Source organism: Callorhinchus milii, unplaced genomic scaffold (genome assembly GCF_018977255.1).
Source record: "Callorhinchus milii isolate IMCB2004 unplaced genomic scaffold, IMCB_Cmil_1.0 Scaffold22, whole genome shotgun sequence".
Lineage (NCBI taxonomy): Eukaryota > Metazoa > Chordata > Chondrichthyes > Chimaeriformes > Callorhinchidae > Callorhinchus > Callorhinchus milii.
Genome location: NW_024704763.1, coordinates 5,547,304 through 5,566,417, shown reverse-complemented (window position 1 = coordinate 5,566,417; position 19,114 = coordinate 5,547,304). Strand labels below are relative to the sequence as shown.

Genomic DNA, 19,114 nt, shown 5'->3' with positions numbered 1-19,114 from the left:
TACTAATGGTACAGTAAGAGTTCAGGCAAAGACATTTTAACGGTCCTATCTTTGTGATAAAATTACCCAACTTCTGTTTGAGTAGTGTTGCAGAGATTGAATCTAAGGCAGCTGGATTAATTTCCTTAAGGCTATTATTTATCTGATGTTGGCAGTTTCTGCAGTTGCATCTTTTAATCTTTGAAAATGTGTTTTTTCCGAGGGAATTGTTTTGAAAGTTTAAATTGTACTCTAAAACAAGCCAGCGAATGTGAACTCGCATGAGCGAACCTGGGGAATGCAATACAAATATTTTGTGTGATTTAGTTTGAATACTGTTCTTGTTTTATTACTGACCAGCTCCACCTTCTGGTCACAGAGTTTTACCAGCGTAACACAAAACCATTTGCTGTAGGGGAGGAGAGTGCTTGATACATTCCTGATTTCTGGAGTTAATCATGCTTTCAGGCACAAAAAAAAATCAAGCTCCTTTTCAGAAAACATGTCCAGTTGAAAAGGACCTGGTATCTGGCAAATGTCAGCCTGCTTTCTGATGCTAGCTACAGACTAATGGCACAGTAAACGAATAAATCATGTCCTCCTACTTTATCACTACATCGTATTACAAATGCTGCCTAACTGGAACTTAATTTGACCTTTTGCTAATGAGTATTTTAGCTGAGAATGTATGTAATTGAAGATTATTTGCATTTTTGTGCATTTCACCAAAACGTTTCTAAAATGTGCTACTTTCTCATGCATTTTGTTCAATCAATTTCTTGTAATGTGATTTGAAGCAGTGCCCAGATATCTTAAATGATGCAATAATAAAAAAATAAGGATTATGACAGACCATTTCTGTTCTGTGTCCAGCCAAAGGCCCCATGAAGACGACATTACTGTCCAAGGAACCAAGCCAGGAGCTATGTCAACACCAGTGAAAAGTACGGAAGAGGCTTTTGTGGCTAAAGTTGCAGAAGAACGAGTCGAGAAACAAGCCCCACCATTGCCAGGTTTGTTAATGGAAATTAATGGTTTGGAAGGAAGTAATGTTGCTTTATGATGCAGATCATTCAGCAAATAGAGCTGCCAATGAACCCAACCTTTAATATAATCTCTATGTGCAATGTAATATTGGTCAGTCTTTGGCAGATGGCCCTCTTCTGTTCCAGCAGCTACATATTTCTTGTTCGTTCAATGGTTTTATGACCTTGACCGCATTTGATTCACTGAGTCGCAGAACCATTGCTTCAATTGGTTAAATCCTCTTTTAAGGTATTTGTTTTTTAAAAAATCTTGCTGAAACTCAAATGCTCTGTTGGCATTTTCACCTAATAGACAATCAATGAAGATTCAACGGAGGTTTGTTTTTNATTACAAACTAATACAAGTACAACTTGCATTTATATTCCGCCCATCACGCAGATAGCATCTTGGAGCACTTAAAAATGCTGTGCTTTTAAAGGGTACACAGCATTTTTTCATAAATATACCAAATATTTTATGACTTACAGGATTTAACTTTTCATTCTATAGAGCCGAAGCCAGTGTACGCTCAACCTGGCCAACCCGATGTGGATCTGCCTGTTAGTCCCTCCGATGCACCAGTTCCAAATGCATCACACGATGATGGCATGTTGAGGTAATTTGGAATTGCTGTATTAATCACTTTTTAAAAAAAAAGATATTTTGTGATTTTAATGTCTATTTTAATATGATTTAATATGCATCTTAATATGTATCTGTGTTAGGAATAGAGAGTGGTTCTCAGGAGCTTTGCTGTGTGGTTAACACCTGCTTGTCTAAAACTCCATTGTCTCATGATTTGGAAACCATTTAGATAATGGATGGAAATAGACCTTTCTGTATGTAAGGAATGTTAACCTGTCTAACTTGTTGGGGAAGGGTTGAATTCTGAAGTTGGCGATGAGCATGTGTCTGATAGTCTCCTGGTCTTTGCTGTGTCATTAGTACTCAGACTGCCAGAGTTTTTGCCAGCTGTTAATTCTCGAGCATAATAAACTGGATAGCATGCCGCTTCCCGCTTTTATATTAACAATTTTTTTTTATTTCAGACCAACAATGAAGCTTGTGAAGTTTCGAAAGGGTGAAAGTGTTGGTCTCCGGCTGGCAGGTGGCAATGATGTGGGAATATTTGTTGCTGGAGTGCTTGAAGATAGTCCTGCAGCAAAAGAAGGTCTGGAAGAAGGAGATCAGATCCTAAGGGTAAGGGGATTTGGAACTACAACACTTCAGGCACTATGTGTGTTCTATAACAAGTCTGGCCTATTGGAGAACACCTCACATTTTAATTCTACCTCACATTTTAAGCTCCTATCTAAACTATTAAATCTTTTTTCCTGCATAGAGATGCTCCTGCATAGAGATTCACATGTGATCTTATCTTTAAGTTAAATATAGCAGTGGATTGAATCGTGCATTCAAAAATATCAAGTCCTGTGCCAGAAGAGCAGTGGCAGTTGACTGATTAATTTCCTGCACATTAAGCAGGCCAGACTGCATCGGAAGCTACAAGTGACGTCAGTGGTGACCTGATGTCCCGGAAGCTGGGCCTTTATTTTTGGCTGACCAAAATATGGGGTTATAAAGGGGTTACCCTGTGTTCGTGAGAACCTGTTTGTATGTGTGCACACGTGCAGTTCCTGAAATGACGCCTTTGCCTAACGCCTCTTACTGACTGCAAATCCAGATGGTGCATGTTCCTCAGCAGAGCACTGCTGATATGACAGTGACATGAAAGCATGCCACACCAGTCTGTGTCCTTTATATCAGGAATGGCCATCTTGGCATCAACGGGCCGCATGCACACGTGTAGAATTGCCCTCTCTGTTTTAAACCATTTACGGGTTGCTCGTTCCACCAAAACATTTAAAAACAGAAACCACTATTTTCTGTACAGACGCAAGCCATTCTGCCCTGAGTGTCTATGCTACTGTTCCATGTTGAATGATTCTATTGATCAAGCTTCAATAGACATTTGTAGTAATGAATCCAACCCTCTGGTGAAAGGGCTGAATGAAACCCTTGATTGAAACAATTCATTCGAACCTTTTCTGTAAATTTTCTGCTACGGATCCTGACATTATGTCCGCTTGTCACCAGTTCTGCGACTAAAAGAAATAATTGTTCCCCATTTCCTTGTTATATTGTGCTACTTCAGAATCTTAGACATCAATAATATAATCTCTCAATCTCCTCTGCTCCAGGGAAAAGCATCAATTTAGCCATACATATGTTGTTGTCTTGTTATCTGTGTACGAAATGCAATGCCTTGCATTTATCAGTGTTAAACTTGCCTAACTATTTCTCTAATCGACCACTATTCTCCTGATGTGTTGCATACAGTCGTGCTTACGATATGCAAATCAATCCAATTAAACATTTGCCATTTTATTACTTGTCATACTTGTTTGAAACTAGTAGGTTACAGTGATCTGAGGTGTAAATATCCAAAAGTCAATTTTGCTGTTGTGTTTCAAACTGGGATTTGAAATTGTGAAATGTGATTTATTGTAAATTGATATAAATTGATGGACTAGAATATAGCATGGCTCCTACATCTTCGCTATGTTTGTTTCCATTCCAGGTAAACAGTGTAGACTTTGCTAATATCATACGAGAAGAGGCAGTCCTGTTTCTGCTGGATCTTCCTAAAGGAGAAGAGGTTACTATCTTGGCACAGCAGAAAAAAGATGGTGAGTTGCTTTCCCATGTGCAAATCTTGGAATTGTTCAAAACTTAGCTTGTATATTTAAAAAAANGTATGTGCTTCATAAAAAAAATCTAGTCTTTAAAAACTTGTAATGATCAAGAGCTATTTTCTTCACTATATATCCATTAAACAACTTATCTATTAAGCAAGTTACCCATCCAGAGTTGGGCTACTACATAGACTTATCCAATAGAAGAAGTGCCACCCTGGATTGCTTTAGCATTAGAATTTAGTGTTTAAACTTCCCAAGTGGTCAGTTGTACAGTGGCAGAGCCCCAAGAGCCACTCACAGAGGATGGTGTATGACTTGTAATACAATACAGTTTACCCTACAAATTTAAATTTATATAGAGCCTATCATGTCAGGAAGACATCTCAAAGTATTGGTAACCGTAGAAAAGAGAAAGGAAGAGGAACACAAATGCACATGGGGTCACACGGTGTGATGAAAAATGCATTGCTTTACATAATGAATCACACACTACATAAATCTACATAATCATAACCGTAATTTACTTTTACAGTCTACCGGCGTATTGTGGAGTCCGACGTTGGAGATTCTTTCTACATCAGGACCCACTTTGACTATGAAAAAGAATCTCCTTATGGCTTAAGCTTCAATAGAGGAGAAGTATTCCGTGTAGTGGACACACTGTATAATGGGAAACTTGGCTCCTGGCTAGCCATACGAATTGGCAAAAACCATAAGGAGGTAGAGAGAGGCATCATTCCGAATCGAAACAGGTATGTGATAATGGCATTTCAGGAATACAAGTTGGGTTATTGTACCTCTCGTTTAGTTAGTAATGTAAATGTTAGTAAGTATTGCTTAGAATTTGTTCAAAATGCCAATACCCCACTCAAAACACTCTTGCACTTAAATTCTTTAAGACTTTAGTATGGAGTTTCAATTTATTGTCAATACTAGACTAAAAGCAAGACTTAGTAGGGTTATTGCATTGTGATCGCAATGCCTCTTTGTATCTTAAAGACCTGAATCTTATCCGCTATCAATTTCTGCTGTTCTATGTTCTAAAAACTAAAATTACAATTTGAGAGGATGGTTTTAATACATATCCCTAAGAGAGCAAGTCCTATGGTTACCATCGTTGCAGTACATTTCCAGTTTCTGGCTCGGGCTGGACAGTTTTCTGAGCGTACACAAGAATCCGTTTTCATGTGTTAGAAGTATTTGTGTGATCAATAGTGGCTTAACTGACCGTTTTGACGTGCACAGGAAGCTGGCCAGGCTGCACTGGAAGATAGAAGTGATATCAGCAATGACCTGATAACCAGAAGCAGGATGGACAACTGTTTTATTGTGCTCCTGTTATAACACTGGGTCTAAAGTTTTCAACCTCAACTATTATTACAAGATAAGGAAGACTGACTAAGCAGGACATGAGGCCCATCAAAGACAATAAAAAAATTCATAGGGCATTTGATCATCAGTTGTATTTAATCATGGTTCCTGACTAAACCAGTTAAACCATGCATCTTGAACTGTTTAACAGAGCAGAGCAGCTGTCCAGCGTGCAGTACACTCTTCCCAAAACAGCCGGTGGTGACCGTGCAGATTTCTGGCGTTTCCGTGGGCTCCGTAGCTCGAAGAGGAATCTCCGCAAAAGCCGAGAAGATCTTTCAGCTCAACCGGTTCATACCAAATTTCCAGCTTATGAAAGAGTTGTTCTCCGTGAAGGTAAAGGGGAAGATCAGGGATGTATTGGGGCTTCAGTAGGAAGACAATTGCTCACTATAGCAGATTTACATAGATTATTAATTGCTAAATTATTTGTATTCTTACTGACCTGCTTTATGCTTTCTGTACGACGCTGTTAGAATTTGTTTGTGTGACCATTTGGTTCTCTCTCCAGCTGGATTCCTCAGGCCGGTTGTCATCTTTGGCCCAATCGCAGATGTTGCTCGAGAAAAGCTGGCACGAGAGGAGCCAGACCAGTATGAAGTTGCAAGTAAGAGCTTCATTTTCTTTTTTCTATGCACTTCTCTTCTCAGCCCACTTGCCAAAGGATGTGAGACCTCCCTAGAACATTGCAATCTAATTCCATGAGAGGGACTGATAATGGGTAATGGGATATCCTACTGCAGTAAATGGTTGTTGCCCTGAGATTGAGTTTGGAAGCATCAAGGTATTGCAAAGGGAAAGTGCTGAATCCTGCCTGTCACCTAGACCAATACTAAAATAGTCTGCACTTTGTTCTGAGGAGTGAAATATTCACCCAACTATCGACTTTACAGAGGGTTGACTATAAGGGGAGGGTTGAGTGTAGTAAAATGCTGGTAACATTTCTCAGCATGACCATTGTTGTTTTCAATGTTGAATTATTTTGACATTTATATACTCTGTTCTTTTCCAGGGAGTGAGCCCAGGGATGCAGGCACGGATCAGCGCAGTTCTGGTATTATTAGGCTGCACACAATCAAGCAGGTCATCGACAGAGTAAGTTTATTTCTTTTGTATTCAATATAACCTCATCAAATTTAGATTGAGAAATTGGTCTGTTGAAGTAGACCTCATATTAATAAATGCTAACTCTCTGTCAGGATAAGCATGCAGTGTTGGATATTACTCCAAATGCCGTGGACCGTTTGAATTATGCCCAGTGGTATCCAATCGTAGTTTTCCTAAATCCTGATACCAAGCAAGGGGTTAAAACCATGAGACAAAGACTTTGTCCTGAGTCCCGAAAGAGTGCCAGAAAGCTGTTTGAGCGTGCTATGAAATTGCGGAAGAATAATCACCACCTCTTCACTTGTGAGTATAGATTTGATCAATTTAATCACGTTCGATTTTGATCCTGGCACTTTTCATAAAAGGTTCCAACACTATGTATATTTGTTGTTAGCTGATGTTTCAGTGTTTTTTTTTGTGGCTGTGATTTCCTTCACTAATAAATGATTTTGTTTCTGCAGCTACTATTAATTTGAATTCGATGAATGAAGGCTGGTATGGAGGGCTGAAGGAGTCTGTTCAGCAGCAGCAGAACCAGTTAGTTTGGGTCTCGGAGGGCAAGGTAAGGTGATATTTTATTGTAGCTGGAGTCAAACTCTAGGGAAGATGAATATTTGTATTTCCCCCCTAAAGGCTGCTTCCTGCAGCACAGATCCTGAATATGGAAACTTGCCTGTGCTGATGGCCTCTTACCCCAGCTGTTATGAGTTGTACGGAAACAGCCTGTTGTAACCAACTCAATTCACAAATCCCCGGAACGTTGAGATGTACCAAGTATTCTTGGTCCCTCCCCAACTTGTATTTGGAGAAGATAGGTGGTGAACGATTCTTCCCTCTGGTTGGTAAATCTATAACCAAGGGCATTAGATCAGCAATGTCACTGAAAGAATTAAAGGAGGATTAGAAGAAATATTTTTACACAATATAAAATATCAACAGAATATGGATTCCTTTGCTGGAAGTAGCTATTGAGGTCGAAGCCTTAACATTTAAAAGGAAATTGGACGAACAGTTTAAAAAATATGAAAGGGTCCAGGAAATTGGGATTCGAGTTGTTACAGTGTTGCTATTCCTGTGTTGTAATTTCTGCACTATAGTGTTTCACAGGTCACTACTATCGAGCATAATGACTTTTTAAAGGCAAGAATGGCAGGTAATTTATGCACTGCAAGACCTACAAAGTGTCACGTGTTGAATAACCAGTTTATGAAGAGGGTATAGGCCCTGATCTGTGTTGACTTATTAGCTGCTTTAAATAAGAGTAGACATTGAACACTGCACTGGGTGTTAGCATCTCTGGAATTGGGAGCGAAATATTGGACAGAGTTCTGGTTCCTCATCTCTAACCAATGACTTGTTAGAAATACACTTATGTAGGTATTTAGTTCAAATGCCTCACACTTGAAGTATACCTCCATAAATTTGAATGAGATAACAGAACATTGCTGGCTCCTGTGTGGAACAGAGCATTGCTGACACCTGTGAAACTGTACTCCACCATAAGACCACTTTCTGGAGAGGAATGCATCATAAAAACTGAAGTTGTGAGGTGGATGAAAGATGTACCTGTCAATTGAATTAATATCTTTTAACATTTTGTTTGCGAATGTAGATGACAGGTCAATGGCCCACAGAATGGGTACCAGCAAGGTGAAATCAGGAAGTAGTGGTTAAAAGACTATAACAAGCTTGTTAAGCGCTTATGTAGACTGTAGGAAGCAAGGGAAGCCTGAGGGAGGGGAAGAGTTCCTCAGTCTTGAGATTGTAAGAAAGAATGAGAGTAGGAGTCAGTGAGATGAATTTCCACTTCAGCACGGTGAGAATCTAGGAAGGAAGAAAAGCCTCTGAAATGTATTTGGAACTTGGAAGGAACAAGTTTGGAGGAGCAGTGCCACAGTATTGCACCAAAAATAAAAGATGAAAGCTATTGGTGAGGAGAGCGTCACTTGTCACACAAGCTTTTTCACGTCCAGGTTTTCAAGATCTTTGTTTTAGATTTCGTTATGGAAGCAAGTATTCAAGCCTTTGACCATATTGGGCTTTGTAGCGTTGAACTTTGAGAGGAAGAAAATGGTTTGGCACAAGACAGGAACCAAGCTGCTTGGAGGTAGCTGTAGCTGTTGGAGAAGATGTTTTCTGATCCACTTGACAATACATAAGGTAGCAAAACCCAGGATATCGATGGAAGGATTGGTTAGACTTAAAGTACAGGAAGAAAGTGCCTTGGAGGAATTGAAAGGAAACAAGATCACTTTCGCATCAAAGGGCATGGCAGAGGCCCAGGTTTAGTGATTGAGCCATGGTTCTGCACAAAGAATGAAGGGTGTGAGATGGGAGCATTAGATTTGCAGGAAGTTAATGAATGCATAGTGCTTCTCACCACAGACAGTGGTGTGATTGCAAGTGTGTGGCGATTTTATTGGGGTTTGGTTTTTCTCTAGGCTGATGGCACGGCAGAGGATGACCTTGACCTCCACGATGATCGCTTGTCATACCTTTCGGCTCCAGGAAGTGAATACTCCATGTACAGCACAGATAGTCGGCACACTTCAGACTATGATGATACAGATACAGAAGGTGGCGCCTACACTGATCAAGAACTGGATGAGACTCTCAATGATGACATTGGTCCAACAGAGTCTGCCATAACCAGGTCCTCGGAACCTGTGCTCGAAGATTCATCATTGATACATCCAGAGCCCCTACCCCAAACTTACCCTACTTATCCTGTACAACCCGCAAGAATAGATTCTCCCATCTACAAGCCTCCAGTGAATCAGCCGGTGAGTGGCATCTATGGAAGCACTGCGATTTGCAATTGAATCGACTTTAAATAGTTATTGATCAGAATTCATTCCGGTGCTTATATCCTGAGCTATTACTTTCAATCAGACACCCTGTCACATTCATCTCATCAAATGCTAGTACTTCAATAAGTGCCCTTCTCCCTCCTCTTTACCCCCCCCCCCCCCAAAAAAAAAAACAAAAGGTGGCCCACCATGTATCTAAGATTCAAATTCAGTTTATTCGGATTTTAAAATTTTTAAAATTGTGTTCAAATTGATTTTTTTAAAAATCTTATCTATTATGTCAGCTGGCTGTTTGAGATTGAATGCTTGTACTGGAGAGGAAAAGCCGCTGACTACTTAGTGCAGCAATGTTTTACCTTCGGTGGATGTTTGTTCTTCGCAAGGTGAGGGTGTTGGTGCAAACTTGAGTTTCAGTGTGAGCACTTTCAGGTCACACTGCGCAGGCTCAGTGCACCCGCCCCTACTCTGTATGTATGCGTCAGCTTGTTTGTTTCATTTCCCACACCGTTGTGCCTTGGCCTAACTGTCAGATCTTTTTTGTTGAAGTATGAATAATTATCTGCTGAGTACAACATTCAGTCTTTGGGTTACCCTTCCCTGTTCCGTTCTTTTGCTGGAATCTTTGGGAAGTGATAGCACTTTGATACAAAGCGTTTGCTGATGCAATTCTGTGATTTTCCAGGAATTCAACCTCAATTTTGACAGTTTTGTTCATATTAAGGAAAATATTCATATAGGTTTGGATTACACTGTAAATTTACAAATCGATGTGGCATGAAAACAGGCCCTTCGGCCCACCAGATTAATAGGTGAATAATAGGTGTGCTCATTTTAAATTGCATATGGAAGGAAACAAGACAGTTTTGCCCTTGCATTCAACGGATGAGATTTCCCTGAGCGGGAATCATACCCGGGCCACGATGGTGAAAGTGTCGAATCCTAACCACAAGACCACCAGGGAGCATGGCAAAAGATTCTAAGCCATGGGTAATAGATGGGTAACGATAGGAAATGTATTAAGTTTGACTTTAATTTATGCAATTTGGTGTGAATCAGTAAATAATGGATTTCTGTATAATGAAACTTTTATCAATCTCAAATAGGTTTAATTGATTCTATCCATATGGCAGCGATGTTTGGTATTGTGAGCCTGATATCCGCTTAGTATTTAACCTTTGTGCCAAGGTTGCGTGCACCTTGTAGAAAACCAATTGTACTGGAATATTTTTTATTTTGCCCATTTCAGACAGCAGATATCCTTCCTGCCATCCCCACTTCTCCTGAATCCAATCCTGTGGTTGCCGTGCCCTCTACAGTTAATTCCAGAGTAGATCTAACCAATGTCAGACTGGAAGAGATTGCCCCTCCTTCCCACAACATTTCTGAACCCCAGCCTGATCCCTACAGCAACCAACCCAGCCCTGAACCTCGTCGTGTAATTCATTCTGTTAGTCCTGAGAGGCTGAGAGACACAGAACCAGCAGCAGCTCACCATGCAGAACCATCAAAGGTACCACTTGCTGCAAACCATTGGCATGCCATCTTTACAAAGCTTCCACTGACTATTGCATAATCATTTACTTTGTCTTTGTACTGATTTACAATACAGGAGTCTAGGCTATCAAATGTACAGTGAAGTAACCAGTCTGTGTTTGGGGGAGAGGGAGGTGCAGAAATTTGTAGTGCCTGTAATCAACTTTATAGATGCTTAAAATGTTTCAAAGAGCATAATAATCTAATTAACCTTTCTGGTACTGCTTTTTAAATCGCCTCAATTCATTTAAACATCAGCATAGTGCTATTCCAACACAGCAATACTTTATTAAACTAATTCTTAAGTGAGTTGAACTAATTACAGTGGAACATTCAGAACTTGGCTCCCAGAATTTATATTCCATTAGGAAAACTGCAAGTGTAATTCTAATTGAGATGAATTAGCTGGAACATTGCTTGTGCACTTTTTTTTACTTAACACTGAAAGCTTTCTTCTAATTCTGCTTTCATTCCTCTTGACACAATCATTTTCAAACTGGTTTTTACCTTTGTGGACTGCAGTGGCACTTCAGTGATTGCATTCCTGATATCCCAGTATCCTAAGTTATAGGATGCAAATGTTGAAAGTCAGAAAAGGGCATTTCAGTACATTTATTTTGAGTTCTGTGGTATCTCAATTTAGTTATAATTAATTAGAATTGCTGTAGAAATACACCCTTGGCCTTGTCTCTTGCCCTCGTGGCAGCATTCCTTTTTTTTAGTTCCCAGCCTGGTTCAGTCAGGGATTAGTGTATCATTGAACACAACACAGTCTATGTACAATAGTTCAATATCTTTAAGCATAATTACAATCACTGATGCATCTATTGATTAATCAGCCAGTTTTCATCCATCAGAGTTTCCTGCTTCTGCTCACTATCCAATAACTCCCTATTTCTCCTCTATTTCTGTACTTCAGAGCCTTAAACTGGCAGGATTTAGAAGCAGAATTTCTGTTCATAGTGTCTTTCTGAGGGGGCGGTGAGCATGATGGGGTTCCATTTGTCTCTGCCTGAAGTGGTGGTGTAGATTGACCAAAGTTAAGCCATCAAAACACAAAGGTGTATTTCAGGATGGATACTGTTAGAAACTTAGAATTAAAACCAACGTATTGTGGGGAAATATTTGTCAAGGTGTTTAGTTTATATCTGTCTACATTTCACTATCTTTAAGCAACTATGGCTTTCTTTATTGCTTCAACTTTCTTTGCAATTAGATGTTCTTCTGGTCTGAGTTTAATCTGTGTTTGTCCTTTTTATTGCAAATGGGTTTCCAATATTAACAAATATTGTGCAAATTTGAAATGTACAGTTTCAAAACTTGCATTACATCTGTAGCTATACGTTGTTGACCTGTTTACTAATGCTCTTTGCTCTATAGATGTACAAAAAGGATTCATATAATGATGAGGTTGCAAGGCAGAATTATGACCTTAAGCAACCAGTAGGCAATCTTGCTTCGAGACTTGATAACGAACGCCAAAGTTATGAGCGCCAACAGCACCGGGATTATGAACGGCAGCAACATTTTGAGGAACAGCCGCTGTATAGATATGAATCTGCGGCAAAGTATGAAGAGCAGCCACCCCAGAGGTATGGGGCAGGATCACAATATGAAGAAACCCCACCTCCCTATAATGACAAGTGGATACAGTACAATGAGAAGCCTCCTCATACCTACCATCATGAGCATCCTCCTCGCGACCATGAGCCAAAGTATTTAGATGATTACCCAGATCACAGCTATCAGCCACGTTACGAAGAGACATCACATACAGGCTATGAGAACCGAGCACCGCGCTTTGATAAACCACTTCAAGATTACAAGCTCACACAGCCACATTACAGCGATCAGGCACTGCATGGCTATGACCCTCGACCACACTATGAATATGAGGCACAAGCTTTTCATCCACCGACGTCCAGGTCTCCAGAATCCCATTACTATGATTCCCAAGGGAGGACCTACGACCAAGGCCCACCTCAGGGGCACAATTCCCTACCTAGACATTACGAGCAGTCCTTTAGTACAGAAGCTTCCTTTCCTTTGCCACCTCCCCCTCAAGCTAAACCTGTTGAGCCTTTTCATCCTGTTAGTAAAGTCCTGCCACCACCTCCACCTGTACACATGCACATGGAGCTAGAGGAGGGGGAGGAGGAGGAGGAGGAGGAGGACCCAGCAATGAAACCGCAGTCGGTGCTTACCAGAGTCAAACTGTTTGAAAGCAAGAAATCCACTTTGTCAAAGAACAAGGAGCCCACTGAAGGGTCGTCGATGCGGGTGGGTAAAGTCGCAGTCTTAATTAAACTACTTCTGTATCAAGCATGGCTAAGAAGCAAGCTGTACACTTTACTGTGGCTGCAACTACTCTCTGGGTTTGGGTCTCTCGGTGAGGCTTGCATTCTAAGCTGTACCTACAGGTACAGAGCATCTGAGCACACTCAGGTCTTGCATATAGAGTGTGGGTGGGGACTAAGCCTATGGGGAACTTTTGGTCCTTGGGTTCTGGGTTTGACCTGTAGAGTTTAGTAATGCTTTCTGTCTTTTAGCTCTTGTGCCTAATCTGTTTTTCCATGTATTGTTCTGCTGTTTGTATTTATCACTTGAAAATGTGAAAACTGTCCTGATTATGAACGTTTATATTGAGGTGAAGTGTTATTTAGCATTTGCTCAGTGTTTGTTTTTGTTTCAGCCTCCTGATGTAGCACCTAAGCCTGTGTTAGTTCCAGTTACTGCCTCCAAACCAGCCATTCAGCCATTACTGGAACAGGAGAAGCCTCCACATTTATACAAGTACGTTCACTGACAGCACCACTGCACCTTATATAAAGTTGTGCTGAATACTGCAGCTCTTTTATTTTATCAGCTGTTATCAGGAAGTACACTGTACCTCTTTGGATATGTTGGTTTAATTTAAAGCCCTCTGCCTTCATAGCTTTGAGTCCAGCCCCAGAACTATCCATCTCCCTTTTAACATCCCAAATGTTTCTGTATTTTCAGGGTGGGGTAGTGCATTGCACATTCTATCAGAGACATGAGATTGGTGCAATTCATAGTGCTCTGGGTTGAAAAAATGTGTATTCAAGCCCATATTGAATATTTGAGCTCATAGTTGAGGCTGACATTCTAAAGTAGTGCTGAAGAAATGCGTTGTCAAAGGTACTGTCCTTCAGATGAGACGTTAAACTGAAGTCTTGTCTGGTTGACTGTAAAGATCCCATGGCTCTATTCCAAAAAAGGAGTATCCTGGCAAACAATCCTTCAGATAAAATTGGTCATTCCCTTCATGGCTGTTTGTGCAAGATTGTACAAATTGGCTGTTGTGTTTGCCTACAAATGCAATCACCACATTACAGAAAGCTTTATGAAGCGCTTTGATTTGTTCTCAATATTATAGCTGCTAAATCAAATGTAAGGAATATTAATCTACATGAAAAAATGTTTTCTGATTTCCAGTTCTGTAGAATATAATGTGTTTCTGGGTGTATTTAATGTAAATAGAGCTGGACTTGTAGTGTGGAAGTTTTTTTTAAAAGCTGGTACAATGATTGATTGGGCTCTTGCATGACACTGTTTGGTTTCGTCACTTGCTCCTTGTCTAATCACCATCTGCAGGGGCCCGGAGCCTCAGAAGCCTCAGGTGAAGCTTCCACAAGAAATGCCACGAGTGAATCACTATGACCCAGATGAGGATGAAGAAGATTATCGAAAGCAGCTCTCATACTTTGGCCGCAGAAGCTATGATAACAAGCCGCCTGCCGCAAGCTTCCCTGAACCTGCCAAACCAGCACAGCCCAATTACACTGGGTATGTGCCCAGGTAAGTTGCTGATAAGTGTGTTGAAGCTTTCTCTTGCACTTTGATTTAACATTGCAGTCACTGCAGATGATTATTCTTCTACACTGCCTGATAAGAGTACAGATCTTCAAATGCATCTCTGGTCCGATCTCAGTGTTGATCCTCATTTCTATATCTGACCGTGTGATGTTAATCAGCAGTTGGAGTAGGAACTAGATTGAGGTTTGTCCCTGTTAGCAATGACTGGTAAATGTTACGGCAATGATGTCCCCAAGTGGACAGTAAAGTGAATCATAAAATTCAGAGAGAGATGAAAAATACCTGATAGTTATTCACAGGTGCTTCCAGATTAAATATTACTAGAATAATGTGTTTCTGTTATAGACTACATGTAACTACAATATTCATCCATTTTCAATTTGAGCTTGTCATGGTTTCGTCATTTGCTGAATAAATTGTGGGTTCGGTAGCTGGTCAGCAATTCTCTCAATATAATTGATGGACATAAATCAATCCTGTGCAGTTCTTCAGATATTCCTGATTATTTAAAAATGAAAGTTTTGTCCAAGTCATAACGTGTGTGTGTGTGTGTGTGTGTTACAAAAATAATATATATCAGAGTTGCATTTCTACCATCGAAAATACTATTGAAATCAAACTGGTAAAACATGAGGACCTGATTGGTGATCCAATGTTGAGTCAACCTCTGGATCAGAAAACTGTGAATAGCCTTTGTCCTACTTTAAAATAGCAAAACACTAGTGCATTTTATTTCTGCTTAAATCCCCAAGTGCCTTTCCCTGACTGAGGGTGTCTAGGTGGCCCAACCCCAGGCAGCTGATAGATGTATAGAGTGGCTCAGGGTGACTTATTTTGTTTCCTCTTCCTGTCTGACTGATGTAAACTCTGTAAAGAAGCTCACCCATGGGGAAGTCTTAGTGCAGTTTAGTTCAGGCTGTGAAGCCTGAGTGTTCGAGTGAATCTTCCACCCACAGCTTTATGAAGTGAGAATGGCACCAATTGTTTCAGACTGACAAATGATTTAAGATTACCTGATTTGAGTCCAGCAGATACAATATATTTGTTATGAACCCCTGAAGTTATCCTTTCGTCCACTCTGTAGAAACAAATTTTCTGGTGAAAGCCATTTGGCCCATCATGTCTGTGTTACTGCTACCTGTTTTAAGTCAGCTTTTTATTAATCTCATTTTCCATCTCCAAGGGAGGGAAGAGAGAGAGAGAGAAATTGCAAGTTGAGTTTTAGTCCTCTAGCCTTCAAAGTACAGCAGCCGTCAAAGCTCCTAAGCTGCTGCACAATGACTTTGAATCCATGGTAGGAGAAATATAACAACTTTCAGGAGTGAGCTGAGAAATGTGCTCCTTGTAGCTGCAGCAATCGTGGCTGCTCAAAATGGGCTGCCTGTTCAAATGGTTTAGAGACGGACAGTGCAGCAACAACACATTACAGTGCAGCGTCTTTCACGTCAGGAGGACATCCCGAGGCGCTTGACAGTCAAGGATTTGCACCCGAGCTGGGGATTGGCATCAGAAAGGCTGGAGGAATCAATCCTTTGTGTGTTCCCACTAAATTTAGAGAAATAATCTAGCTGACTAGCTGCTGGACTCGAGAGATTCCTGGCCAGTGAAGGACTAGGACTGACCTGGTCAATGTTGTGCACCACCCAGCAGCCAAGTGCAATGAAAGGTTCGGAGAAGGCTGCCTGCCTGCACACTCCCGCCCCTCCCCCACCCCCTCCCCCGGGGCCATGGACTGGTGCGTGTGCTGCAGATGAAACGTTTCTGGGTGCTTGGGAGAGAGAAACCTCCAAAGAAAGAGGTACCGGTTACATTTGTTGTGCATTGAAAGGAAGAAAGAGCATTTGATTCTAAAACTCTCCAGTTGGAAGTCATTGCCATTTTGACAAAAGTTACGTCAAATTGAAGCTGCAGTGACCAGCCAACATCAACGTGTTTTATTTCCTTACAAACAGATACATGTTCAAATTGAAAATTAAGTGATTTATTTCTTTCATAGCATCCCACTGATCCAGTTAATTCACTAATTATACCAAATAGTCTAAGGAAAAATAGTACAGTGTCTTGAAATCCACTGAATCCATTTACTTGAATGCTTCTGTGGATGGTTGTAAACTATACTTATACTATACATTGAAAATGTGCCCTTATCCAATTTTGTGTTAGCAACTGGAGCACTGCAGCTTTAAGTTGGGTTTTCACAGCTGCAATTATCCTTATTTTCCTGCTTTTGTTTTTTATTTGAACCATTGCCTAGACTTCATGGCTCATACACAACTCTTGGCTTGCGCGCTAGTTGTGAAAGCCTGAAAAGGAATCTGAAGTGGTAAGGCTTACTGGTATCATGTGTAATTGCTTCATGTCTTCAGGTTGTGAACTGAACTTCGAATAACCCCATTTTCACTCCAAGGGAAAGGAGCAGAAATACAACAACAAGAAGTTACATTTACAAAGCGCCTTTCACGTCAGGAGGACATCCCGAGGTGCTGGACAGTCAGGGATCCGCACCCGAGCTGGTGGTAGGGATCAGGAGTGTTGGAGGGTGGGGAGGGTAGGGGCTAGGAGGGTGACCAAAGGCACAGTTGAACAAGAGGGTCTTGAAACAAGTAGAACAAGTTGCCAAGACCTGAGAGCAGGCATCGGTGGGACACTCCACTGAGAGAGAGTAACAGGCACCTGAGGGCAGGGGTCTGTGCGAAACTGGCACTTAGAACCACCGAAGCATACTTGTTTGTATGAGAGTTGGCAACTGGAAGCTAGTGCCTGTGTGAGATCAGCATGTTCTTTCAGATAAACTGCACTTTCAGAATTAAATTGAAGCTCGGAAAGAGATGATCTGGTATAGATTGACTTAATGAAATATAAGTTTTGTTCCTCAATAAAATCCAATTGAATCTCATCCCGAGAGTGAACATGGGGTTCTCAGGGTTTTGCAGCATTCGGCAAAGATCCGGGAGTTGCTGACTTTCTTGTGCAGAGTTTTTCTGTTTTGATGCTATTTTTCACCATTATTGACTAATCAACCAGCTATGCAGTGTTTTTACTGTGAGTGGCTTTGTCGTTTCTGTATGCTGTGCATGCTGAATAAATTGCATTGTGTGCTGCACAGGATATGACTTGGCATGTTGTTTCTGCAGTGACAAAAGCCGTCACCATATTTGCATGTAATGTTGAAACAATGACACAGTGTGAGTTGCTTGAGATTATGACGCTTAGTTTTGGTTTACAGGAGTACACCTGCAGAGTTCGATCATGTTAAACCCACCATTGTGGATAAGCGTTATGACCCTTCTCCCCAGCTGTCTGCCCCTCAGTCACGCTACGGACCGCCTTCTCAGCCCAGTTTAAACCTGCCTGTGCCTCCACTAGTCCACCCCAAGCCAAGCCCACTAGAAGGTAATAGGGTGCTTTACACTCTCTTCTACTACATTCAGTCTTTGATTCCAGTTACATTAAAGGAAACAGCTGCCAATCTAGATAACTAGCAGCATATTGCTAAACGTTCAAATCCAGAATATCCATGTGTGAATCCACTTAACAGCTGGTCGCTGTCGTATCAAAATATTTTTCAGTGGAAACAATGGAGCTCACTCCCATTAACCAACACAACTTGTGTGTCTGGTGAGGGAGATCAGCACCCAGGAGCAAATGTCAATGTTGCTCCTTCACTATTTGTTTCTTATTGGGGGTAAAAGACCTGTTCTCAAAAGTACTTTGTACAAAATTATTGTTTCGTACAAAATCTACAGTCAATTCACTTTACAGTATATTCTGTGAAGCGCTTGAAGACATCACAAAGACGTGATAAGGCGCTATATGCAAGGATTATTATTAATAGTAGTATTGTTACTCCTTAAGCTTCATTGAAAGCCCTCGTCTCCCACGAAACCTCTAATACTTGTTCCTAATTTATCTGCTGCTTTAGTCATCAGATTTTTATAAAAGATAACTTTCCCAACTAAAAATGGAAGCTGGTTTCGTATAATGTCTCAGGAGTCTGACGGCAGACTTTTTGAACTGAAACCTTACCAATTTTCTCTTCTTTTCAGTGAGCTCAGTGCCACGGGAGCTGCCTAGTGCCTCACATCCAAAGTCAGAACCCCCTCCTCAAAGCAAACCCCAGGCTTTCCGGCCCAACACTCGTGACGAAATTGTTCATCCAAACTTTTACCCCCAGAAATCATTCCCTGTGCCTGAGCGGGCTCCTGTGAATGGAATGGAACAGTCTCACAAACAGCCTGCCGTCTACAACCGCTTCGCCCCCAAACCCTACACCAGCGCAGCTCGACCCTTTGAGCGAAAGTTTGAAAGCCCTAAATTTAACCACAACCTCCTGCCAACGGAAGGCCAGCCCCCTACACCACACAGTCCCTCGCAGCCTCCAGACTTTGACAGTGGAACAGACACTTTCCCCAGGCAAACTGACCATAGAGCCAAATATCTAGCCAATAACATCAACGCTATACCTAAAGCTATTCCTGTCAGGTAAGAGTATGCTACAGTTGCACCACCTTTCTAACTAACCTCTGGAATTCCCTCCCTCTGCTTCCCCTCCACCTCCCACTGTAGATTCCACCTTTAGACCTAGTACTTTGAACTGGCATTCTACCCTGCTACTGTGCAGCTCTCCAAGGTGCTATCCTGCATGAAGGGTGCCGTATAAACGCAAGTTGGTGTTAAGGTTATTGGATTCCAAAAGATAAGAGGCCTCATCTTTGGTGAAACCCAAAATCATTTACTCCTGTAGTGCCCATG

The 19,114-nt window shown here is 41.2% G+C and overlaps 1 protein-coding gene across 9 annotated transcripts in view; it reads left to right on the top strand.

Moving 5' to 3' along the window:
* The window catches only part of tjp1a (tight junction protein 1a), a 72,318-nt gene that overhangs the window by 47,232 nt on the left and 5,972 nt on the right, over positions 1-19,114 (top strand). For 5 of the 9 annotated variants that reach the window (XM_042343113.1, XM_042343114.1, XM_042343111.1 and 2 more), the window contains exons 9-25: positions 853-992; positions 1,516-1,621; positions 2,055-2,205; positions 3,587-3,695; positions 4,237-4,456; positions 5,227-5,411; positions 5,587-5,682; positions 6,088-6,170; positions 6,275-6,485; positions 6,644-6,744; positions 8,624-8,965; positions 10,239-10,502; positions 11,906-12,805; positions 13,218-13,318; positions 14,141-14,344; positions 17,589-17,755; positions 18,409-18,844. In XM_042343113.1, the coding sequence (XP_042199047.1) occupies positions 853-992; positions 1,516-1,621; positions 2,055-2,205; positions 3,587-3,695; positions 4,237-4,456; positions 5,227-5,411; positions 5,587-5,682; positions 6,088-6,170; positions 6,275-6,485; positions 6,644-6,744; positions 8,624-8,965; positions 10,239-10,502; positions 11,906-12,805; positions 13,218-13,318; positions 14,141-14,344; positions 17,589-17,755; positions 18,409-18,844 (3,816 nt within the window). Of the gene's footprint in view, positions 1-852; positions 993-1,515; positions 1,622-2,054; positions 2,206-3,586; positions 3,696-4,236; positions 4,457-5,226; positions 5,412-5,586; positions 5,683-6,087; positions 6,171-6,274; positions 6,486-6,643; positions 6,745-8,623; positions 8,966-10,238; positions 10,503-11,905; positions 12,806-13,217; positions 13,319-14,140; positions 14,345-16,616; positions 16,686-17,588; positions 17,756-18,408; positions 18,845-19,114 lie in introns of all 9 variants that reach the window. The other 4 variants (XM_042343115.1, XM_042343116.1, XM_042343119.1 and 1 more) reach the window with 4 other exon arrangements.